The sequence below is a fragment of the Danio rerio genome, chromosome 2 (assembly GCF_052040795.2).
Source record: "Danio rerio strain M-AB ecotype USA chromosome 2, GRCz13ab, whole genome shotgun sequence".
NCBI lineage: Eukaryota > Metazoa > Chordata > Actinopteri > Cypriniformes > Danionidae > Danio > Danio rerio.
Genome location: NC_141022.1, coordinates 3656511 through 3678535, shown reverse-complemented (window position 1 = coordinate 3678535; position 22025 = coordinate 3656511). Strand labels below are relative to the sequence as shown.

Genomic DNA, 22025 nt, shown 5'->3' with positions numbered 1-22025 from the left:
TGTATCAGTCGCTCCAGGAGAAACGAGAGGTCAGGGTACCAGGGGCTGAATACGGATATAAGCGGCTACGCTGAGAGGCGGCGTCAGCCCAGCCAATTGCTTTTAATAAACCCTCCAGCAATTGTTAGATTGATGGAGAGGGCTTGAGCCCAAGCGGGCCACTGATGATGATGGGACGACTGCTCGGCTCTTCTCCATTGTGGTGTTAATAGCCACTCCACGTCCCCTGCCGTTCCCCCTCCTCCAGCCTAAATTGAAGGGGAGATCGGTCCGGGACAGGGGGTGACGGGGGGTTTGAACCAGGTCAGTCATCTGGGTCCAGGGGTGGCTCTAGTAAATCATTTTGATTGGATTAAAGCTTCTGAAGCTCTTAATAATGCCAGAGGTCAAAGCGGGGCAGATTAAGTGCTTTGTTGGGCCGGTTTTTCCAAGCTTTTCATACGGCTTAAAGAAGAGCACCTCTCCCTTTCGCTGCTTTTGTGGCTAACGCTGTCACTTAAGCAGCGCTAGCGCTATTGTGGAGTCTGTGGAGCAGACGGATGCATGTCGGTTTCCTCCTCTGTTTTGTGCTGGGATGAATGAAGCGCTGATCTTTAATAGGTCTTCAGTGGCTTGTTACTGACAATCACACTGCAGTCTGAGATGCCGTTTGAACCATTGGGTGCCCTTGAAAGGTTCGGTAGTCCCTGCCAGTAATACGCCGATCTAGCAGAAGTATTGAGCCTGAGGAATGCCATGATATTGCCAAGCCAGCCTCATTACAGATATATACCCAGGTCTACATTTCTGCAGACATTGAAATATGTAAGCGGAGGTACATCTGCTTGTAGTTTTTGGTTTTGCAAATCCACTGTGTACACTTTTTGATGATCTCAAATTTCTCTTGCACGTCTTCTCGCGTAAATCCACCAGAGGGCGCAATATACAATTCAGCCAACCAGGGGTGCGTTTCCCAAACAACGACGTAAGTCGCGGCTAAACTATCATAGTATGATGCATCATTTGGGAAAAGAACGATGTAGTGACGAGTGTTTCCCAAATCCGAACTTTCCCTGATCCATCATTTGAACGACGTTAGTTATAAAAACGTCCATAATGACGCTCTAAACGGGCTGAAGTGAAGTGAAGTATATATATATATATATATATGTGTGTGTGTGTGTGTGTGTGTATGTATATATATATATATATATATATATATATATATATATATATATATATATATATATATATATATATATATATATATATGTATAAATCGGTAATGGTTGTAGGCCTAATTTACAGTAGGCTATTTATTAAGAAATTTTTAAAAAAATCCTACCTAATAATAAGAATAATAATAATTATTACTATTATTATTAAAATTAAGTAGTAAATTGTTTATTTATTTTTTTAAGTCTATTTTTACAATTTGACAGATTCAAACCACTGTAGAAGTAAAAGAAAAGAACGATGTTGTGACAGGTGTTTCCCAAAACCGAACTTTCCCTGATCCATCATTTGAACGACGTGAGTTATAAAAACGTCCATAATGACGCTCTAAACGGGCTGAAGTGAAGTGCTTTAGAGAAAAAAACCCATATTTTTTGTACAAATTATTGTTTTACACTCACATGCATTTAAATAAAAATACAATAATAGTTTTGGTTAAAACATGCACTTGTTTCCATATTAATTAAAACATATGCAAACGACACATATAAGACCTATATATGTTTCCTTTACACATATTATTGAGAATATTCCAAATATAATCACCAAGCTATCATGAATTCTAATCTCATATATATGTATATATATATATTTGTGTGTGTGTGTGTGTGTGTGTGTGTGTGTGTGTGTGTGTGTGTGTGTGTGTGTGTGTGTGTGTGTGTGTGTGTGTGTGTGTGTGTGTGTGTGTGTGTGTGTGTGTGTGTGTATGTATGTATGTATATATATATATAAATCGGTAATGGTTGTAGGCCTAATTTACAGTAGGCTATTTATTAAGAAATTTAAAAAAAATCCTACCTAATAATAAGAATAATAATAATTATTACTATTAAAATTAAGTAGTAAATTGTTTATTTATTTTTTAAACTCTATTTTAAGACTTTTTTTAAGTTTAAGTTTATTTGACAGATTCAAACCACTGTAGAAGTAAAAGAAAAGAACGATGTTGTGACAAGTGTTTGCCAAAACCGAACTTTCCCTGATCCATCATTTGAACAACGTTAGTTATAAAAACGTCCATAATGACGCTCTAAACGGGCTGAAGTGAAGTGCTTTAGAGAAAAAACCCATATTTTTTGTACAAATTATTGTTTTACACACACATGCATTTAAATAAAAATACAATATTAGTTTTGGTTAAAACATGCACTTGTTTCCATATTAATTAAAACATATGCAAACGACACATATAAGACCTATATATGTTTCCTTTACACATATTATTGAGAATATTCCAAATATAATCACCAAGCTATCATATAAATATATATAATATATTATATATTATATATATTATATATATATAATTATTATTATTAATATTAAGTTGTAAATTGTTTATTTATTTATTTTTTAAGTCTATTTTTTACAATTTGACACATTCAAACCACTGCAGAAGTTTAAGGGCCCTATCACACACCTGGGGCAATGTGCGACGCAATTGTTGTTTGCCAGTTTCAGCTTGGCGCAAGAGTTGTTTTGACGTTTTGCGCCACACTATATAAATAGCAAATACATTTGCGCTTATATGTGCGCCCATAGGCGTTCTGGTCTAAAAAGGAAGGCATTCTGACGCGCATTGCTGGCGCGTTGCTATTTTGAGAAACTATAATAGACTGTTCAATAGACCAGATCAAATCAGGTCTATAGTCCCGCGCAAAACGTGTTAGTTGTGCGCCTCGCTTACACATTGCTTAACACACACAAGAAGTAGAGCAATACGCAAATATCTTATATAGGATATATATATATATATATATAGGTATATATAGGATATAATAAGGATATATGTAGGATATAAATATAAAGGATTAAAATATTACAAAACATAGCCTACATAAATATTAAAACCATCTTTTCATGCTTTCGTCATCTCGGGAGGCTTTTTCAGTTTATTCGTGACAACTTGCTTTTGTATATTGTTATTATTATCAGCAGTATTATTTATTATATCCATATTTATATTTGTTTTACTGAAAACAAGCTTAGATTTGTCCACCTGTCAGGTTTTACACCATATGGGGCGCAGCATGTGTATTTGGATATAACTCAGTTTTTTGAACACACTTCGTTATTATTGTTCATTTATTCATTTGCTGGAAATTAGAACTGAATTTAGAAATAGTTTTGAAACAAATCTTTGTGCTTAACAAACAAAATGAAATATTTATAGGCTAATTGATGTCTGTGCGTAAAGGTTTCCCTATCCACGAGAGCAAAAGTGAAAGTAAATAATGAGGAGGCTCATCTCTCATTTTCGAGCTGTATATGCTCTGTTTAATTATTTTCTTGCTAGTGAAATGTTCAGTTTTTCCACTTACAAAGTCGTCATGTAAATAGCAAATGCACTTATGGCGCGATGCAACTGGCTCTTAAAGGGTCTCGCGAGTGCCGTTCGCGCCCGCGCTGTTCTTGCGTCAACCAACCAGAGGCAACTGTCTGACTGATCGAATGATTGACTGCGCGACCGGCCAATCGGCTGACCCACCCTCTTCTTTCCCTGAACCCAACCAGTTTCACCGATTGACCCACCCGCCCGCTCACTTCCCTAAACCCGAGCAACAATTTAGAAAAGCAGTCTAGAAAAAGAAAAAGCCACGTTTTCGGATTTCACCACGTTCTGAACTCGTTTGCATTATTTTTTAGATTCTGTTTTAGTCTTACCTGATTTCTGAAACCGCTCTTCCCCGGACTCGAACCCAGACGCCTTTGTCAACCCTCCACACGGAGGTAAGCGGTCAGCCGGCAAGCGCGAAAGGGAACGGCGTCACAACGCCCTGTAGCATTCACGTAAAAAATGAAATGCAGCCATACGTACCTCGCGGGACGTATTTCGCGGTGTCCAGAAACATCCGCTGGACTACGTTTACAGAATGAGCATGGGTTGCAATAAACACAGCCCAGGCCAGCTTGCTGTCGACTGACTGACCGACGGACCCACCCACCCCCTTTTCTAAACCCAAACAATAGTGTTTTCAAAAAATAATCTAGAAAAAGAAAAGCCGTCGAGGCCGTGTGATTTCATCACGTTTTCAGACGATTGTTTATTTATTTATTTATTGCTTTCGTTTTTCCTAGTTTCTGAAATCGTTGTTTGTCTGACTTGAACCTTGTCGTCGTGATCAACTCTGCTCTGCATCCCAATAAAATAAAAACCCATAACGTGATGCAAACCGAGAGATTTGTGGTGCTGATACCGTTTGAATGCTTGCTTCTCAGATGTATGTGTGGAAATTCTGTCAGCTTTGCCACCTAGCTTTGCTTGCTTTATACTTCTCATAAATCTGAGCATGTGTCACTTACAGTATCGCATTGTTTTCCCAAGGAGAAGTGTCTCTCCAAACTCGGCCCCATTTATCTATTTCACAGTGCCGCCTCGGGCTACGTCTGCATCGGTGCTCATTAATTTACATTAACCAAAGTGTCAAAACACGGCCCGCTGGAATCCGCTGGCGATGAAAGGAGAGTCAGCGCAGGTGTTCCCGGAGAGTTTGCTGAACACACCTACAGCAGATAACATTGCCAGTCGCATGCGAGCTGTAATCGGACACCAGAATTAACTTGTTCTCACTGTCACTCACGATTTGTGTTGTTTCTGAAAACAGACAGTTAAAGCGAAAAGCGATGAGAGGATTTTACATACACATACAATATGCCACTGTGAAAACAGAAATCTGTGAATTAGCAGTTTTGTGTTTATTTATGCTTTTGAATCTCATTATGGGAGCCTGATCTTTCTTCTAACAACGTTTATCCTTTAAATAAAAGACTTTTAGAGTCAGCTTTACTTGTTTAAAGCAAGGGTGTAGATTTGCTCATGACATACATCCCTATAGCACACACATAGAACAGCACAAATTCTCTTTCATGCTTTTAAAAAAATAATTAAAGGCTTTCAATGCCTAATATATGAAAAACAATTAATGAAACACGTCCTTTGCTCAGTTGAACCTAGGATCCAGCAGGAACAATTCGGTTTTTGTTCGGGCCTTGGCACAAAATGGGGAAGAAAGGTGATTTAAGTGACTATGAACGTGGCATATTTCTTGATGCCAGACGGGCTGATCTGACTATTTCAGAAACTGCTGATACACTGGGATTTTTCCGCACAACCTTCTCTAGGCTTTACAGAGAATGGTCTGAATAAGAGAAAATATCCAGTTCTGAGGGCGCAAATGCCTTGTTCAGGTCGGAGGAGAATGGCCAGACTGGTTCCAGTTGATAGAAAGGCAACTGTAACTCAAATAAGCACTCGTTACAGCCGAGGTAGCATCTCTGAACACACAACACGTCCAACCTTGAGGTGGATGGGCTACAGCAGCAGAAGACCACACCGGGTGCCGCTCCTGTCAGCTAAGAACAGGAAACTGAGGCTACAATTGGCACAGGCTCACCAAAACTGGACAAGAGAAGATTGGAGAAACGTTGCTGCTCTGATGAGTCTCCATTTCTGCTGCCACATTCAGAGGTTCGGGTCAAAATTTTGTGTCAACAATATGAAAGCATGGATCCATCCTGCCTTGTATTAACGGTTCAGGCTGGTAGTGGTGGTGTAATGGTGTGGGGGATATTTCCTTGGCACACTTTGGGTCCATTAGTACCAATTGAGCATCGTGTCAACCCCACAGCCTACCTGAGTATTCTTGCTGACCTTTATGACCACAGTGTCTCCATCTTCTGATGGCTACTTCCAGCAGGATAACGCACCATGTCATAAAGCGTGAATCATCTCAGACTGGTTTCTTGAACATGACAATGAGTTCACTGTACTCAAATGGCCTCCACAGTCAGCAGATCTCAATCCAATAGAGCACCTTTGGGATGTGGGGGAACGGGAGATGCTATCATGTCAATATGGAGCAAAATCTCTGAGGAATATTTCCACCTTGTTGAACCTGTACAAAGGATTAAGGCAGTTCTGAAGGCAAAAGCGGGTCCAACCCGGTACACTGAAAAATGTGTTGCATGCACAAACAATTGTTTTGTGTTGAATTAAACTTAATTTTGTTGTTTGAATTCAGCCCAAATAAATTGTTTACAACCACTTAACGTAAAAGAAAATTGAGTAAATCCAAGTAATCATAATTTTTTCAGTGTACTAGTAAGGTGTACCTAATAAAGTGGCCGGTGAGTGTATTTCCGTATGTTTTATATCATCTTTGCATCAAATGACAAACAAACAAACAAAAATACAGCTTGTGTGAGGTTTGTAATGTGGGCAGGACTGTACAGTATATTTGACGTTGTTCTTTCTTCAGGCTGTCCTCATCAGTCTCACACTATTTTGTTTCCTTTCTCTGAAAGTCTTGATAATGCCAAGACTTATTTTTCTTTTAATTATTTCAGCAAGTAAGATTGAGTCCCACTTTATATTAAGTGTCCTTAACTACTATGTACTTACATAAAAAAAATAAATACAATGTACTTACTGTGTTTATAATGTATTTGAGAACACTTGTGGTGCTTTTGAGTTCTAATAGAGGTTGGGTTATGGACAGGTTTGGTGGCATGGGTAGGTTTAAGGGTAGGTTAAGGTGTAAGGGATGGTCAACAGTGTATGTACAAATGTAATTGCAAAAGTTAGTTACAGATGTATCTACATACATGTATTTAATCAAGCATAAGTACACAGTAAATACATGTATTTACACAATAAGTACATTGTAACAAACTATTAATTCCTGTGTAAGTAGATATTAGTTAAGGCCACTTAATATAAAGTGGGACCTAAGATTGCAACAAATATTTGTTGTACTCTCCTATTCAGTTTACCCAACTATGACAACTTCTGCTACTGAGAAACCTGCAAATAGAATCCATCACATTAGACAATTTACTCCACGGTGTAACGACACATTCCATCACACTGCGCATCCCTAATGTACACGTGTTTCTTCAAAATGCCCTCAGACTTTTAACAAAGCAATGAAATTACATCTGGGTGTCCATGAAACCCTTTTGATTGGAATTCCTCAGGGATCACCACCACAAAACGAAGCAAAGGACGACTCTTAAAGCTAACAGCCTCATCTAAACCAACTTCGCATGAGGTCAGGCTACCCGGGTTATGACCTTTGCCCTCGGGAGGAGAAACTGTTACAATTTAGGATGTACCGAGAGCACGGTGCCTTTCATCTAATGCATGTTTAACTGTGCCGGGGGAGGTCTGCTCGCTGGTGTATCATTAACTCTGCCCACCGAAGAAAGAAGGGGGCGTGGCGAACGGTGGGACCTTAGCCCCGCCTCCTGCTGGGCCCGACTCAGCACACAATATCAGGGCGACCATAAGATTAAGCCAGAGAGAAAGCTCCTTTTCACAATTCACACGCCCTTTAGATTGTTTTATTAAAGCATTTCAATGGGGATTTCCCCGTCTGCCGACAAGTGGGGTCCGGCCAATGCATACTTTTCTGTTGCTATGACTTAACTTGGTCGCCACTAATCACTGGCAAGGGCAAATTTCATATAAAATATCGGGGGGCTTTTGTGTGTGTAATTCGCCGTGACAGTGGCAGCACAATGGGGGAGTCAGGGTCCCAGCAGGTAACAGGGGACCGCTCGCCATGTCAGGGTCCGGCGCTGTTGGCCAGAAGGTGGGCAGCAGGGGCTCGACTGTTGTGTTGTCACAAACAATCAGTCTAATCGGGCTTCACCTGCATTCATTTCTCAGGTAAAGAAAGAAATCTGCCTCTCCGTATCTCTCATTGATCCATTCTTCCTCTGGATATTAATCTGCCCCCCCACTTTGTCTCTTTTTTACGCCCCCCCCCAACCAGTCTGCCATTGCATTGTCAGTCTTTAACCCTCATTTTATTGGCTTCCTCATCATAAAACATAGGCCACTCGGTGGGTTTTCAATTGTAATTGAATAGTCCGGGTCATTGGGACCCCCCGGTTAATATATGATCGAGATGATGGACATGTTTTAAAACTACCCAGCAGCCACACAACATCATAAAACGTTAATATTAGGTTAGATTTAAGTCATGACGTCAGGTGACCTAAATTAAATGTCTAGCCAACGTCTAAGGACAACGTTACAATGTCAAATTACATTGATATTTGGTTGATTTTAGGTTGTGTTGGAAAGTAACCAAAATCCAACGTCTGATAGATGTCATAGTGGTAACGTCCATGTAACGTCAAGGCGTAACATGATTAGACGTTGATATTTGGTTGATTTTAGGTTGGACGTTGAGCCTGACGTTGGGTTCTGACGTCGACCCGATTTTCATTTGCAAACAAAATCCAACATCCCCATGACATTGGGGTACAATGTCAATATGACATCCTGTTCACAAATGAATGAGCTTGAGATATTTCTGTGCTTCAAAGAAACATTAGCTACGTTTCCATCCAAAGATGTCAATTTATGCGCAAAACATTGCATAAAACATTTGTAAATAAAGCAACGTTTCCATCCAATGAGTCAAAGAGAACTAAATAGTTCCTTCCTGATAAACAGTCTACTCTGGCTTCACCTGCATTCATTTCTCAGGTAAAGAAAGTCAGTGTTTCCTCTAGGATTTTTTCCAGCTGTGGCGGCAGACTCTGTAGGCCATTTTACACAGGTCTACCACTACATGTGGCGTTATTTCATTGACAAATGTCATGGGTGCAGTATTACGTCGAGATCGCATTCATGTAATAGCCTACGAGCATGTCAATCTCTGCTTGAGCGCCGATTTCCTCGCGCACAAAACTTCTTGCGTGCGCTCCCTCAAATATACGCTGCTCAAGTGCAGATTTTCTTGCGCCCTCAAATAAATGCGGCTGAAGTGTTTGTATATCGAGTATGTCCCCAATATTTATTAGATTTGCTAGGAATATTTATGAATGTCTCCGATAGACTTGCGGAGCGGACCGCAGCATTAATGCGTCCCGAAGTAAAGTGAAACGGCTATAAACTCCAGCAAGATAAAGTCATTATATGCAGAGCTACAGACCTTCATCTATAAATAAAGTATAATTATGGAAACTTTATTCATCATAACTGAAAGCTACACCGTATTTGCTGGCCTCACGCACCTGTCAGTCAGTCAGTCAGTCAGTCAGCACGTCACCTTAAAGGGTTAAACAGAACCCACAGCACTACTACGGTCACAGAAAAGTTTGCGCTGTTATTATTCACTCACCTTTTCATACATTTTCGGTGCGATTTTAACCCGCTATTTAAAAAACGACCGAATATTTTGAATAAGAAGCTGTAATGTAGCTGTGGCGGGCAGGGCAGGTGCGTCCATTGAGGCGACCTAGGCGGCCGCCTAGGGCGGCAGTATAGAGAGGGCGGCGTCCGCGACACCTCCCTTACCACCCGCATCCTCAGTTATGTCTGCGACACCTCCCTCACCATCCGCATCCTCAGATATATTCGCACATAGACGACAGAATAGAGAGGGCGGCGTCACCGACACCTCCATCAGCACCCGCGTGTCTTTAGTTATATCCGCGCATAGGGCGGAAGAATAGAGAGAGCGGTGTCCGCGACACCTCCCTCCCTCCCTCAGCACCCGCGCCTCCTCAGTTATATCTGCGCATAGGGCGGCAGAAAAGAGGTCCGCGACACCTCACGTCATTTTCATAACCGGTCACTTTCGTTTTCACATTGGGGTTGAGGGCGGCGTGATCTTCCTCTGCCTAGAGCGGCAGTTCAGCTTGCTTAGGCCCTTGTGGCGGGATGAATTTTGGTGTAGCGCCCCGCCACGGAAGAATGAATGTAGCGGAAACCATGAAAGAAATCTGCCTCTCCGTATCTCTCATTGATCCATTCTTCCTCTAGATATTAATCCCCCCCCCCACTCCGTCTCTTTTTTACGCCCCCCCCAACCAGTCTGCCATCACATTGTCAGTCTTTAACCCTCATTTTTTTGGCTTCCTCATCATAAATCATAGGGCACTCGATGGGTTTTCAGTTGTAATTGAATAGTCCGGGTCATTGGGAACCCCCGGTCGCTATATGATCGAGATGATGGACATGGAAGCAAAAGTTGCTTGTTTTAAAACTTCCCAGCAGCCACACAACATCATAAAACGTTAATATGAAGGGCCAAAAACCTGATATCATTGAGAGTCGTGGGCCGAAGATACACATACCAAACTAAACTACAAAACATCATCACATTTACAACACTGTGGAGTTCAATGCTGAATACACTAGTCCAGTTTACACATGTGCTGTAGGTGAATTGAGTAGGCTACATTGGCCATAGTGTATGTGTGTGAATGAGAGTGTATGGGTGTTTCCCAGTGTTGGGTTTTGGCTGGAAGGGCATCCGCTGCGTAAAACATATGCTGGATAAGTTGGCGGTTCATTCCCCTGTGGCAACCCCTGATTAATAAAGGGACTAAGCCGAAAAGAAAATGAATGAATCTCTAGACCAGGGGTGGCCAACCCTGTTCCTGGAGAGCCACCTTCCTGCAGAATTCAGTTGCAACCCATATCAAACACACCTGAACCAATTAATTAGGACCTGAACACCATGTGATAATTACAGGCAGGTGTGTTTGATATGGGGTACAACTGAAATCTGCAGGAAGGTGGCTCTCCAGGAACAGGGTTGGCCACCCCTGCTCTAGACCAGTGGTTCTCAAAGTGGGGGTCGGGACCCCTTGAGGGGTCGCGGAACAATGAAGGGGGGTGGCCTGGTGATTTCCAAAAATCTACTTATTATTATTAGACCATAAGAATTACCATATTTTATCCATAACCTACTGAAGAGAAAAAAAACAGTCGTTTATAGTTACTATAGTAGCTTATTTACTTGTTCTATTGGATTGTGACCCCTGGGGTAAATACATTATATTAAAGACACAGCAATAGCGTCAGATGCAGCAGATTGATTTTATAACACCAGGTTAAACTTTCTGGCCCATTTACAGCACTGAAATACATTTAAAAAAATAAACGAAGAATAGACTTTGGTCTATTGGTGTGTGTGCGCCATTGCATGCAAGTTTTCTGTATTTATAACCACCTCAGGGGATATTGGGGGTCGCGAGTCACTGGCATTGTGATTTTAGGGGTCGCATGCTGAAAAGTTTGGGAACCCCTGCTCTAGACCATTGTCAGATGGGATGGCGGGCCAAATCAAAGGCCACCATGGGAAACTTTTGATGAAACCATAGCTTATGATTTGGATAAAGATTTCAATCAAAGATCCAAACGCTTCAAATCTCATTGTCAAAATTAGCATTGTGGTCCACTTGAGATTACTCTTGAAGGAATTATATTATGACATGTGTTCTAACCCTGGATGTAAATAGTGTTTTTATTATATTTTTATTTAACCTTTTTCTTATTATTTCTTATTTTTCTTTGCTCTTTATGCTGTTTTTCATTTTATAATTTACAAAATTTGAGTACTACTAGGTAGTAAATGCACCTGAAAATAATGTACATAATTTTTATACCACCTACAGTAAGTTCACATACTGAGATTCCAATGTACCTTGAAATGTTGTTTGACTGTACTCAATTGAATGTTCAAAATAAACATAAAGTTACAAAAAAAAAATAATAATTAGCATTGTGGAATAGGAAAGACTTGTGGCAAGTTTTGCAACACCTTTATATCCAGCCTTGATTTCTTTAACCAGTTGAAACCTGCACCAAAGGAAGACTTGAGTCTCTACAGTCGTTTCTTCTCCTGCAACTGCAAGACTGCACAAGACCACAGAGTATTTATCAGAATTACCAAACCCTGTTAGCTGTCTGTTGAAAACAACAAAAAAAAGCACTTTTAAGTTTCTAAGGGCCCCTCGTCAGCAAGAATCGTCACAAAATCCCCTGTCGGACAGAATGCTGGATCATCGGAAAGATTAATCTAAACTTGCATTGTTCAAATTAATTCAGAAAGCAACACGTTGGATCTTGTAAGCGCGATTCGACAGTGAGTCTTAGATATGAGTGATTCAGGTCTATTTCCCCACCTCAGAGTTGCTTAATTGACTCTTTCTAATTATAGACTTGTCAGACTTTTATTTACCTCATTTGCTTGGTTTTCCCTGACTCATGCCTTAGCTATGTTGACAACGAGACCTGCCTTTACCAGCAAATTTAACCGTAAGATGTTTAATTACTATAACTCCAAATTAGAAACACTTGAAGAGTTCAGATGCAAAACCCTCTAAATCCATCAGAGCTCTTTTCTTGTAAATGAGCATTTTCTATCAGGCTCCTCTGATTAGGTTTAGAAGTTTCATTTTATATGTAATGATGAGGTTATTAGCTAAATAAAATATCTCTTTTCATTAATGTCACTGTAGACAATTCTTTGCTTTTTAACAAGGGAGATTTATTTTGCATCAAAACCAGCAAAATCCACATCTGCTTTTTATGCACAAACCTCTAAATCCACATATTGAGACAAGACAGTGTATTTAGTTGAATAAAATCCCTAAAGATGCAAATTAGAGATTATTTTACCAAACATAAAATACATTACACAAACCACCTGAAATTAAAAATACATCTGTTAAGTAAGTGGCGGTTCATCCCGCTGTGGTAACCCCTGATAAAGCAGGGACTAAGCAGAAGGAAAATGAAAGAATGAAATGTGTCAAGTGCATTAATCAATAACATTAAAACTGACTTGAATTAAATCTTTATCTGTTGTAATTTTTGATGTTTGGGATTTGGATTTAGGGCTCTATTTTGACGGTCCATGCGCAGGGCGCAAAACGCAGGGCGCAAACGCTTTCAGGGCGTGTCAGAACTCATTTTTGCTAATTTACGGATGGGAAATCTGCTTTGCGCCAAGGCGCATGGTCTAAAAGGGTTGAGTTTATTTTCTTAATGAGTTATAGGTGTGTTTTGAGAATAAACCAATTAGAGTCTCCTCTCCCATTCCCTTTAAGAGTCAGCTGCGTCGTGCCAAGAGCGCATTCGCTATTTACAGGACGCAAAGTAAGTCTAAGTGGAAAAAATGAGCATTTCACAAGCAAACAGTTAACAGTTTTTTTAACAGAAAACAGTTAAACAGAGCATCTACTGCCTGAGAATGAGAGATAATGGATCACTTTCACTTTCGCCCTTGGATGGGGAAACCTTTACGCACAGACATCAATTAGTCTATAAATAATTAATTTTGTTTGTTAAGCGCAAATATTTGTTTCAAAACTATTTCTAAATTCAGTTCTAATTTCTAGCAAACGAATAAATGAACAATAATAACCAAGTGTGCTCAAAAACCTGAGTTATTTCCAAATACACCTGCCATACCCCATATGGTCTAAAACCTGACAGGTGGGCAAATCTAAGCTTGTTTTTAATGAAGCAAATATAAATATGAATTTAATAAATAATACTGCTAATAATTATAACATTAAAAAACAAAAGCAGATTGTTATGAATGAACTGAAAAAGCCTCCCGAGATGAAGAAGACATAAAAGCAGTGATTTTTCATATTTATGTAGGCTAGAAAATAATATGTTTTGTAATATTTTAATCCTTTATATTTATATCCTATATCTGTTCTTATTATATCCTATATATATCCTTAATATTTACATTTTTTCATATGTAAAGATATTTGCCTATTGCTCTCTTGTGCGTATTAAGCAGTGCGTAAGCGAGGCGCAACTCTGCGCCGGAGTTTAGACCGGGTTAGTTTTGGTCTAATGAAAACTTCTTTCTCAAAATAGCAACGTGCCAGCGGTCCACCTCAGAACGCCTTCCTTTTTACACCAGAACGCCTATGGGCGCACAAATGAGCACTAATGCATTTGCTATTTAAACAGCGTAGCGCAACGCCTCAAAACCACTCTTGTGCCAAGCTGAAACTACCAAAAGACTACTGCGCCGCGCCACACAGCGCCAGGTGTATGATAGGGCCCTTAATGTATAGAGCAACGTAAACAAGCTTGTTAGAGTCAAATAATGAAGTGTAAAAACATTGTGAAACATCAATATCTGTGCATTGTCCATTACTAAAAAAATAATAATAAATTATTGAAGTAATATAAATAATGTATAGTTTTACACATTGTTTATCTTTTAAAACAGCTTGCATTAGAAAATAAAACACAAGGAAGGCCTACAGTGGAAAAAGAGAGGATGTCTCTCGGAAGCTGTCGTTTATTTATCCTCACTTTACTCAAGATCTCTTTTTCGTCTCTTGTTTGTCCTCCATGCGGGATAAAAGAAGGGCATCTTAACTTTGTCTTTCCTGAAATGGAGTTCCCGTTTAATGTATAGTAAATTGGACTCATTTAAAGTAGCGCCGCTGCGCAAAAACATGTTATGAATGCAGGCTACACTTCCGATTGTACATTGTGGTTTCTTTTTCATACAGAGTATTTAGGTAAGGGACGTTTTCATTTGCCATTCACTGCCACTCAGCAGTGTGTTATATTCTCAGACTGCATGTGTGGGAGTATACTTGCAGTAGCAAGTCTCAGAACTTGCTCTGCCATAATAAGCAAAGCAGCAGCAGCAGCGTAGCAGATTTATTACACAAAGACCAAACACATCAACAATTCAATATACAGTTGAAGTCAATATTATTTACCCTCTTGTGATTTTTTTTTTTTTGTTCATTTTCAAGTATTTCCCAAATGATGTTGAACAGATTCAGGAATTTTTCACAGTATTTTCTATAATATTTTTTCCTTCTGAGAAAGTCTTATTTGTTTGATTTCGGCTAGAATAAAAGCCGTTTTTAATTTTTTTTAAAAGTATTTTAAAGTCAATATTATTAGCCCCCTTAGGCATGATTCTTTTCTGATTATCAACAGAATAAACCACTGTTATACAATAACTCGCCTAACTTTACCCTAATTAACCTGGTTAACCCTTTAATTGTCACTTTAAGCTGAATACTAGCATCTTGAAACTATCTAGTCAAATATTATGTACTGTCATATTACATCAGCTATTAGAAATGAGTTATTAAAAATATTATGTTTAGAAATGTGTTGAAAAAATCTTCTTTACATTAAACTAAAACTTAATAATTCATCATTAAATATAAATAAATATATTATTCTATTATTACATATAATAATTCAGGAGGGCAAATAATTGTGACTTCAACTGTATTACCAAAATAAATCTACAGAACTGTAGTAACTCCTGTTTTCTCTGTTTTCAGCCACCAGAGAATCAGCGTTCGTGCATGCTATAGCCTCGGCGGGGGTAGCCTTCGCTGTGACACGGGCTTGTGCGGAGGGCTCAGCCACAATCTGCGGCTGTGACAGCCGGAGGAAAGGACCGCCGGGCGAGGGCTGGAAGTGGGGTGGCTGCAGTGAGGATGTGGAGTTCGGCAGCATGGTGTCCCGAGAGTTTGCTGATGCCCGCGAGAATCGCCCTGATGCCCGCTCTGCTATGAATCGACACAACAATGAAGCTGGACGTTCGGTAAAAACACTATTGAAAGCATTTATCTGCATGTTTACACTATTCGCTAAATTAGCAAATAAAATATGCGCAGGTGTGATCTGGCTTAATCCTTAAAATCGTAAACTGATTACAAGTCATATTCATTCATTTACCTTCGGCTTAGTCCCTTATTTATTAGGGTCACCACAGTGGAATGAACCGCCAACTATTCCGGCTTATGTTTTACCAACACAATCTCACGGCAATTCGTAACTTTTTCATTTAGTGGCTAATTCGTATGAATTCGTACGATCTAATTCGTACTATTTAGTACGATTTTCTTATCCCCCAATGACGGTTGGGGTTAGGGGTGGGGTCAGGTGCCACGCCTCCTTTTTAAAATCGTACCATTTCAAACGACTGAACTCGTACGAATTCGTACGAATTAGCCACTAAACTGGCAAAACGTAAAATACTTACGTTTTTTTGTGAGATCAGGCTGGTTTTACGCAGAACTTGCCCTTCCTGCTGCAACCGAGTACTGGGAAACACCCATACACTCTCACCTTCACACACACACTCATACACTATGTCTGATTTAGTTTATTCACTTACAATACATCCAAATACAGCACTCAGATGAATATCCTGTTTTCCTTTTTCCTCTAGTCAATCACTGACCACATGTACCTGAAATGCAAGTGTCACGGGCTTTCGGGCAGCTGCGAGGTGAAAACCTGCTGGTGGTCTCAGCCGGACTTCCGGGTGATCGGCGACTACATGAAGGACAAGTACGACAGCGCATCGGAAATGGTGGTTGAGAAACATCGGGAATCCCGAGGTTGGGTTGAAACCCTACGGCCAAAGTACCCCTACTACAAACCACCAACAGAAACCGACCTCGTCTACTATGAAAGCTCGCCCAACTTCTGTGAACCCAACCCAGAGACCGGTTCCTTCGGCACACGTGACCGTACATGTAACCTGACGTCGCACGGCATAGACGGCTGCGATTTGCTGTGCTGCGGCAGAGGTCACAACACTCGAACTGAGAAGCGCAAAGAAAAGTGCCACTGCATTTTCCACTGGTGCTGCTACGTGAGCTGTCAGGAGTGTACGCGAGTCTACGATGTTCACACCTGCAAGTAAAACCAAAACCAGATTAGACACATGTGAACACGCAAGGGAGCCTTTTCGCTGAAACTTGTAGACGGAATTTGTGGACATTCACAAACAGAGAAAAGGTGGACCTTCAGTAAAGACAACAAGAAAAACCCATAGAGGCTTTGTTCTTCACCCGGGGGCATTGTTGAGGCCAAATGGCGGACTGTGGCTAAGCTTTTGCAAGGGACTAATCGTTTCCAGTCTGATAAGTGATGGATCAGATTACTAAAGACTCTGGCCCTTGGGACCTCCACCAATTGTGTCTCCAAGAAAACAGGAGAAAACCTTTGAAAGGGAAGAGGTTTTTACGGCACGTGGCGGCAAACTCCGACGGGAGATCTCAGTAATAAACGCTGCATAAACAGACTACCAGGGTTTGCCCACAGGTGCCTTTGAAATGTGGTGATTAACTATAGCCTTACTACTAACACCATTAAAGAAGCTATTTTTATCCTTTGTGCATTCCAACAAACCGGCAAACATCCGATTAACAGCATATATTATTACACGTGATGTCTTTGTTTGCAAGACCAACACTGGGTTTATGTATTAGCTTGAGTTTAGAGTAAGTTACTAATACTAGGTTATGAATGCACTTGTGCCTGGGTGAATGTCGAAGCGTTGTTTATGTTTTCCTGATACGATTTTGAAACTCCTCAAACATGTCTAGACCTCTTCTAGATGATGTCGTTTTGGCTGCTTAACCCCTAGCCTGGACTGCTTGAGTCCAGCTTGCTCCGCGTTTCTGTTCGCACTGTACGTTTGGGTCCAAACTGTGGTACATTTGCATTAGCAAAGCAGCAGCTGTTTATCCCCAGCTTCATTCCAGCACAGAGCAGCGCTTGCGTCTGTTGCAAATGCATTGCGAAGCTCCCAAAGTAAAAGCATTGAGTCAGTCCCGTTTGACAGAAAAGTGTGGAAGCTACTGATCTATTTACATATTGTTCATTATTTTACACATATTGCCTATTTCGGTTACAGTACAGTATATTATGGTACGGGTCGACCTAATCAGGCTTGCGTTTCCACTGCCAACAGTACCCTTACTTGGTAGCACAGGTGCGGCTAGGGGGAGGGGGAGTTAGGACGATTCTAAAGTCTGGTTTATACTTCTGCGTCGAGTGGTGGGCGTGACCCACGGCTCAAGCCTTGCACGTAGCCGTGCATTAATACTTCTGCGCGCAGTTTCTGTTGCTCTGCAATACACTTCCGAAACGCTAGGTGGCAGTGAGGTGTTTATCTTCCTCTGTGTCAAGTTTCTTCGCTGGTGTTTGTTTTTTTTCTGAACGCTTCCTTAATGTACAAGTGACTCAAACTCACTCATATTGAGGCAGGAACCGGCGGACGTGCAACAATTTAATTTTACCCATGAGGTAAACACAACGTCTGGAGCTCCTCTACACTTGTTAACACCCGCTGCATCACGCTCACATGACTCTCACCTCTGCCCACACACGTCAGCGCTTCCTAGCCAACCAATCACAGAGCTTGCGCTACTCACACGTGTTACATTTTTGGAGAGGTGCACGTCAGCGACGCCGACGGGCTATAGGGCTATGCGTTGTAGCATACGCGTGCGCTTGACGCAGAAGTATAAATCAGCCTTAAGGGCCCACACCATTTTGGGGTCTCCATAGTTACTATTAGGGGCCCAGCAATCTCCCTTTACTCTTTACTTTTGTCTGCGACACTCGCCTAACCCCAAATAGAGAAAGGAAAAGGCATCTCTTGTACTTTCCGCAAATTTTGAGATCCAATATTTGAACTTCATAAACAACACTAGAGGACATACTGATCCTGTTCTTGCTGATTGGCATGTTGCTGGTGCCACGCCTCCTTTTTAAAATTGTACGTTTTCGAATGACTCATACGAATTAGCCACTAAACTGACAAAACGTAAAATAGTTACATTTCCTTGCGAGATCAGGCTAGTGACATCATAACAAATAATAATGTAATGACAAATAACATGGAAAATTCTAAAATCGCCTCAATCACGTCTTCCATTAAGCGGGAAAATCACGTAAGGCGAAAAAACATCCTGTTAGTTATTTGGAGCTAGTGACGCAATGACGAACAATAATAAATAAAACACAAATAACATCAGAAATGCAGAATTCGGCTCAATTGCATCTTTCATTGAGCAGGAAAATCCAGTGAGGCGAAAAAAATCCTGTGACTAATGTGGAGCTAGTAACACCCAACGCAATCTCACGGCAATTTGTAACTTTTTGATTTATTGGTTAATTCGTATGAATTTGTACGATCTACTTTGTACAATTTAAAATGATTTGCTCATCACCCAAAGATGGTTAGGGTTAGGGGTGGGGTTAGATGCCACGCCTCCTTTTTAAAATTGTACATTTTCGTATGACCGAATTTTTATAAATTCGTACGAATTAGCCACTAAACTTACAAAACGTAAAATAGTTACATTTCCTCGCAAGATCAGGCTAGTGACACCATAACAAATAATAATGTAATGACAAATAACATGGAAAATTCTAAAATCGCCTCAATCACATCTTCCATTGAGCGGGAAAATCACGCAAAGGGAAAAACCATCCTGTTAGTTATTTGGAGCTAGTGACGCAATGACGAATAATAAAAAATAAACAGAAATAGCATGAAAAATTCGAAATTCACCTCAATCACATCTTCCATTGAGCAAGGAAATGGCGTAAGGCGAAAAAACATCCTGTGAGTTATTTGAAGCTAGTGACGCAATGATTAATAATAATAAATAAAACACAAATAACATCAGAAATGCAGAATTCGGCTCAATTGCATCTTCCGTTGAGCGGGAAAATCCAGTGACGTGAAAAAAAGTCCTGTGACTAATGTGGAGCTAGTTACACCTAACACAATCTCACGGCAATTTGTAACTTTTTGATTTATTGGTTAATTCGTATGAATTTGTACAATCTACTTTGTACAATTTAAAATGATTTGCTCGTCACCCAAAGACGGTTAGGGTTAGGGGCAAAACGCCTCCTTTTTAAAATTGTACATTTTCGTATGACTGAATTTTTATAAATTCGTACGAATTAGCCACTAAACTGACAAAACGTAAAATAGTTACATTTCCTCGTGAGATTAGGCAGGTGATAAAATCATGTGAGGCGGAAAAACATCCTGTGAGTTATTTGGAGCTAGTGACGCAATGACTAATAATAATGTAATACCAAATAACATGGGACATGGCGAATAACATGAAATGCATGCGACACAGGATTTACCTCTATTGCATCTTTCGTAGAGCGGGAAATTCACATGAGGCGAAAAACATCCTATGAGTAATCGAGAGCAAGTGACAAGAGTTTTGCATCTAGAGTAAACCCAAGCCAATGTTGGGTTTCCTAAGCTAGCAAGTGTGCATATGGATTGATAACTTGGTACGTTTGACAGTGGAAATGAACATAAATGCGTATCTTACTTAACCGAAGAGTATCTTTTAGCGGAAAAAATTCGACCAAATTGTTCACCATCAACACTAGTATCTTCAGTTCAAATGAATCATATCCCACAGCAGCTTAATCTCAGGTTCATTTCTCGAGCACAGACTTGAGTTCTGAAACAAACCAAACACAAGCGCAGTGTTCACCTGGCGGAAAAACTATATATTCAAGCGAACACACACAGATGTCAGCACTTCTATCTTGAAATGGAGCGTGATATTCATTCGCCTCAATCGTGTGTGACAGTATTATTGATGTTTCAGACAGAAAAGTCCAAAACATTTCAGAATCAATATACAAGGTGCCTTTAATCAGTAGCCGAAACACTTTACTACATGCAGGGTCTAACTATTAGAAACTATTATTATTATTATTATTTAATAGATAATAATACCAACACAGTATCATGGCGAGTATATTGTCTCAGACAGGGCCGGCCCAAGCCTTCAGGGGGCCCTAAGCAGGATTTTATTTGGGGCCCCCTTGGTGCAAACAATATGACAAATTATCATCAATCCTTGATAATTCGCACACTATAAATTTAAAACACAAATAATCGATTTTATTCACTGTAGCTGTGTTGCTTACATCATAAAATATATGTTTTAAGACCATTCTAAATATTATTCTGCAGAAACAACTTCCTATTGATCCAACTTTTTATATGACTACTTGCCACAAATCTAAATAATTAGACACAAAACATTAATAAGCAAATATCTATTTAAATTTAAATCAAATTAAATGAAGGAAGGAAGTATTTTTTAGACATACTCGCATATCAATCAAATTACTAAATATGTACAAAAATTGTTCAGTTTTCAGAAATAAATCTAAATTAAGTGAATTTTTTTGTAAAACAAATTAATCTGCCAATGAGATAAGTAAAATAATCTTATTTAAAACCTAAAACAATATTTTTATTTACCCTATTTGGCAGATTATTGAGCTTTTTTTAATGAAAAATTCACATTATTTTGACTAAATATCCTTCTAGAAAATGCTTATTGGTTTAAGAATTTTTAGATATTTGGACTAAAAATCACACAAAAACTATAAGAAAAAAAAAGTTTTGCAGTGTATTTAACAACTGTCAATTTAATAAATCAGAAGCTTATTTTTTTAATCGCCAAGTTCATAAAAAAAGCATTTTGCTGCTTACGGGAAGCGCCACCTGGTGGCGGCTGGGTGTACTGTAGCTAAAGCGGTTATCTGCTGCAGTCAGTGTGAAAAAACTGATTAATTAAATCAGATCTTTTGTAAATTTAAGTAAATATCTTGGCGCCTGAGTATGTATCGCGGTCAGAAATAACACTATAAATGGGCATATATTTTGTCCCACCACTAATCCACAACTCAACAAACTAAAACGAAAGTCACACAATAATTTCAAGCACTCTTGGGGGCCCCCTGGTGGCCACGGGGCCCTAAGCAGCCGCTTAGTTCGCTTATGCCTTGAGCCGGCTCTGGTCTCAGATATTCGCCCACCATTTTGGAACTACTAATATTTTTAGTTCAATATAGGTTTTCGGCAATTATTGTAGGTTTTGTTTCAGTTTTTAACATTTATATTCGCAATCGTAACACTCGTACGTGAATCCATGACCAAAATTAATGTGTTTTTTTTTTTCTAATCTTTTCCCCTATGTGAACGTTAGCAGCAGCAGCGCAGACGCTTAATGAATTACCCTCATTTATAATGCTGCTAACTAATAACAGGTCTGTTGTTATATTTATGTGTCTCTCTGTGCAGATCTACTGCAAGCGTCTCCGTGTTTGTTGTCTGTGTATGTGCATGAGTCTCTGTTTTCTTCTTTCTGTGAAAGACACTGTGTAAGCATAGTCACGAACTAAAATGTGAAGTTTTCTA

The 22025-nt window shown here is 39.8% G+C and overlaps 1 protein-coding gene across 2 annotated transcripts in view; it reads left to right on the top strand.

Annotated features, from left to right (window-relative positions):
- Positions 1-19313, top strand: part of wnt3a (wingless-type MMTV integration site family, member 3A) — a 55801-nt gene extending 36488 nt beyond the window's left edge. The window contains exons 3-4 of one of the 2 annotated variants that reach the window (XM_087239977.1): positions 15307-15572; positions 16203-19313. In XM_087239977.1, coding sequence (XP_087096103.1) covers positions 15307-15572; positions 16203-16682 — 746 coding nt within the window. In that variant the 3' untranslated portion in view covers positions 16683-19313. 2 annotated transcript variants of the gene reach the window in all.
- Positions 19314-22025: the final 2712 nt, after the last annotated feature.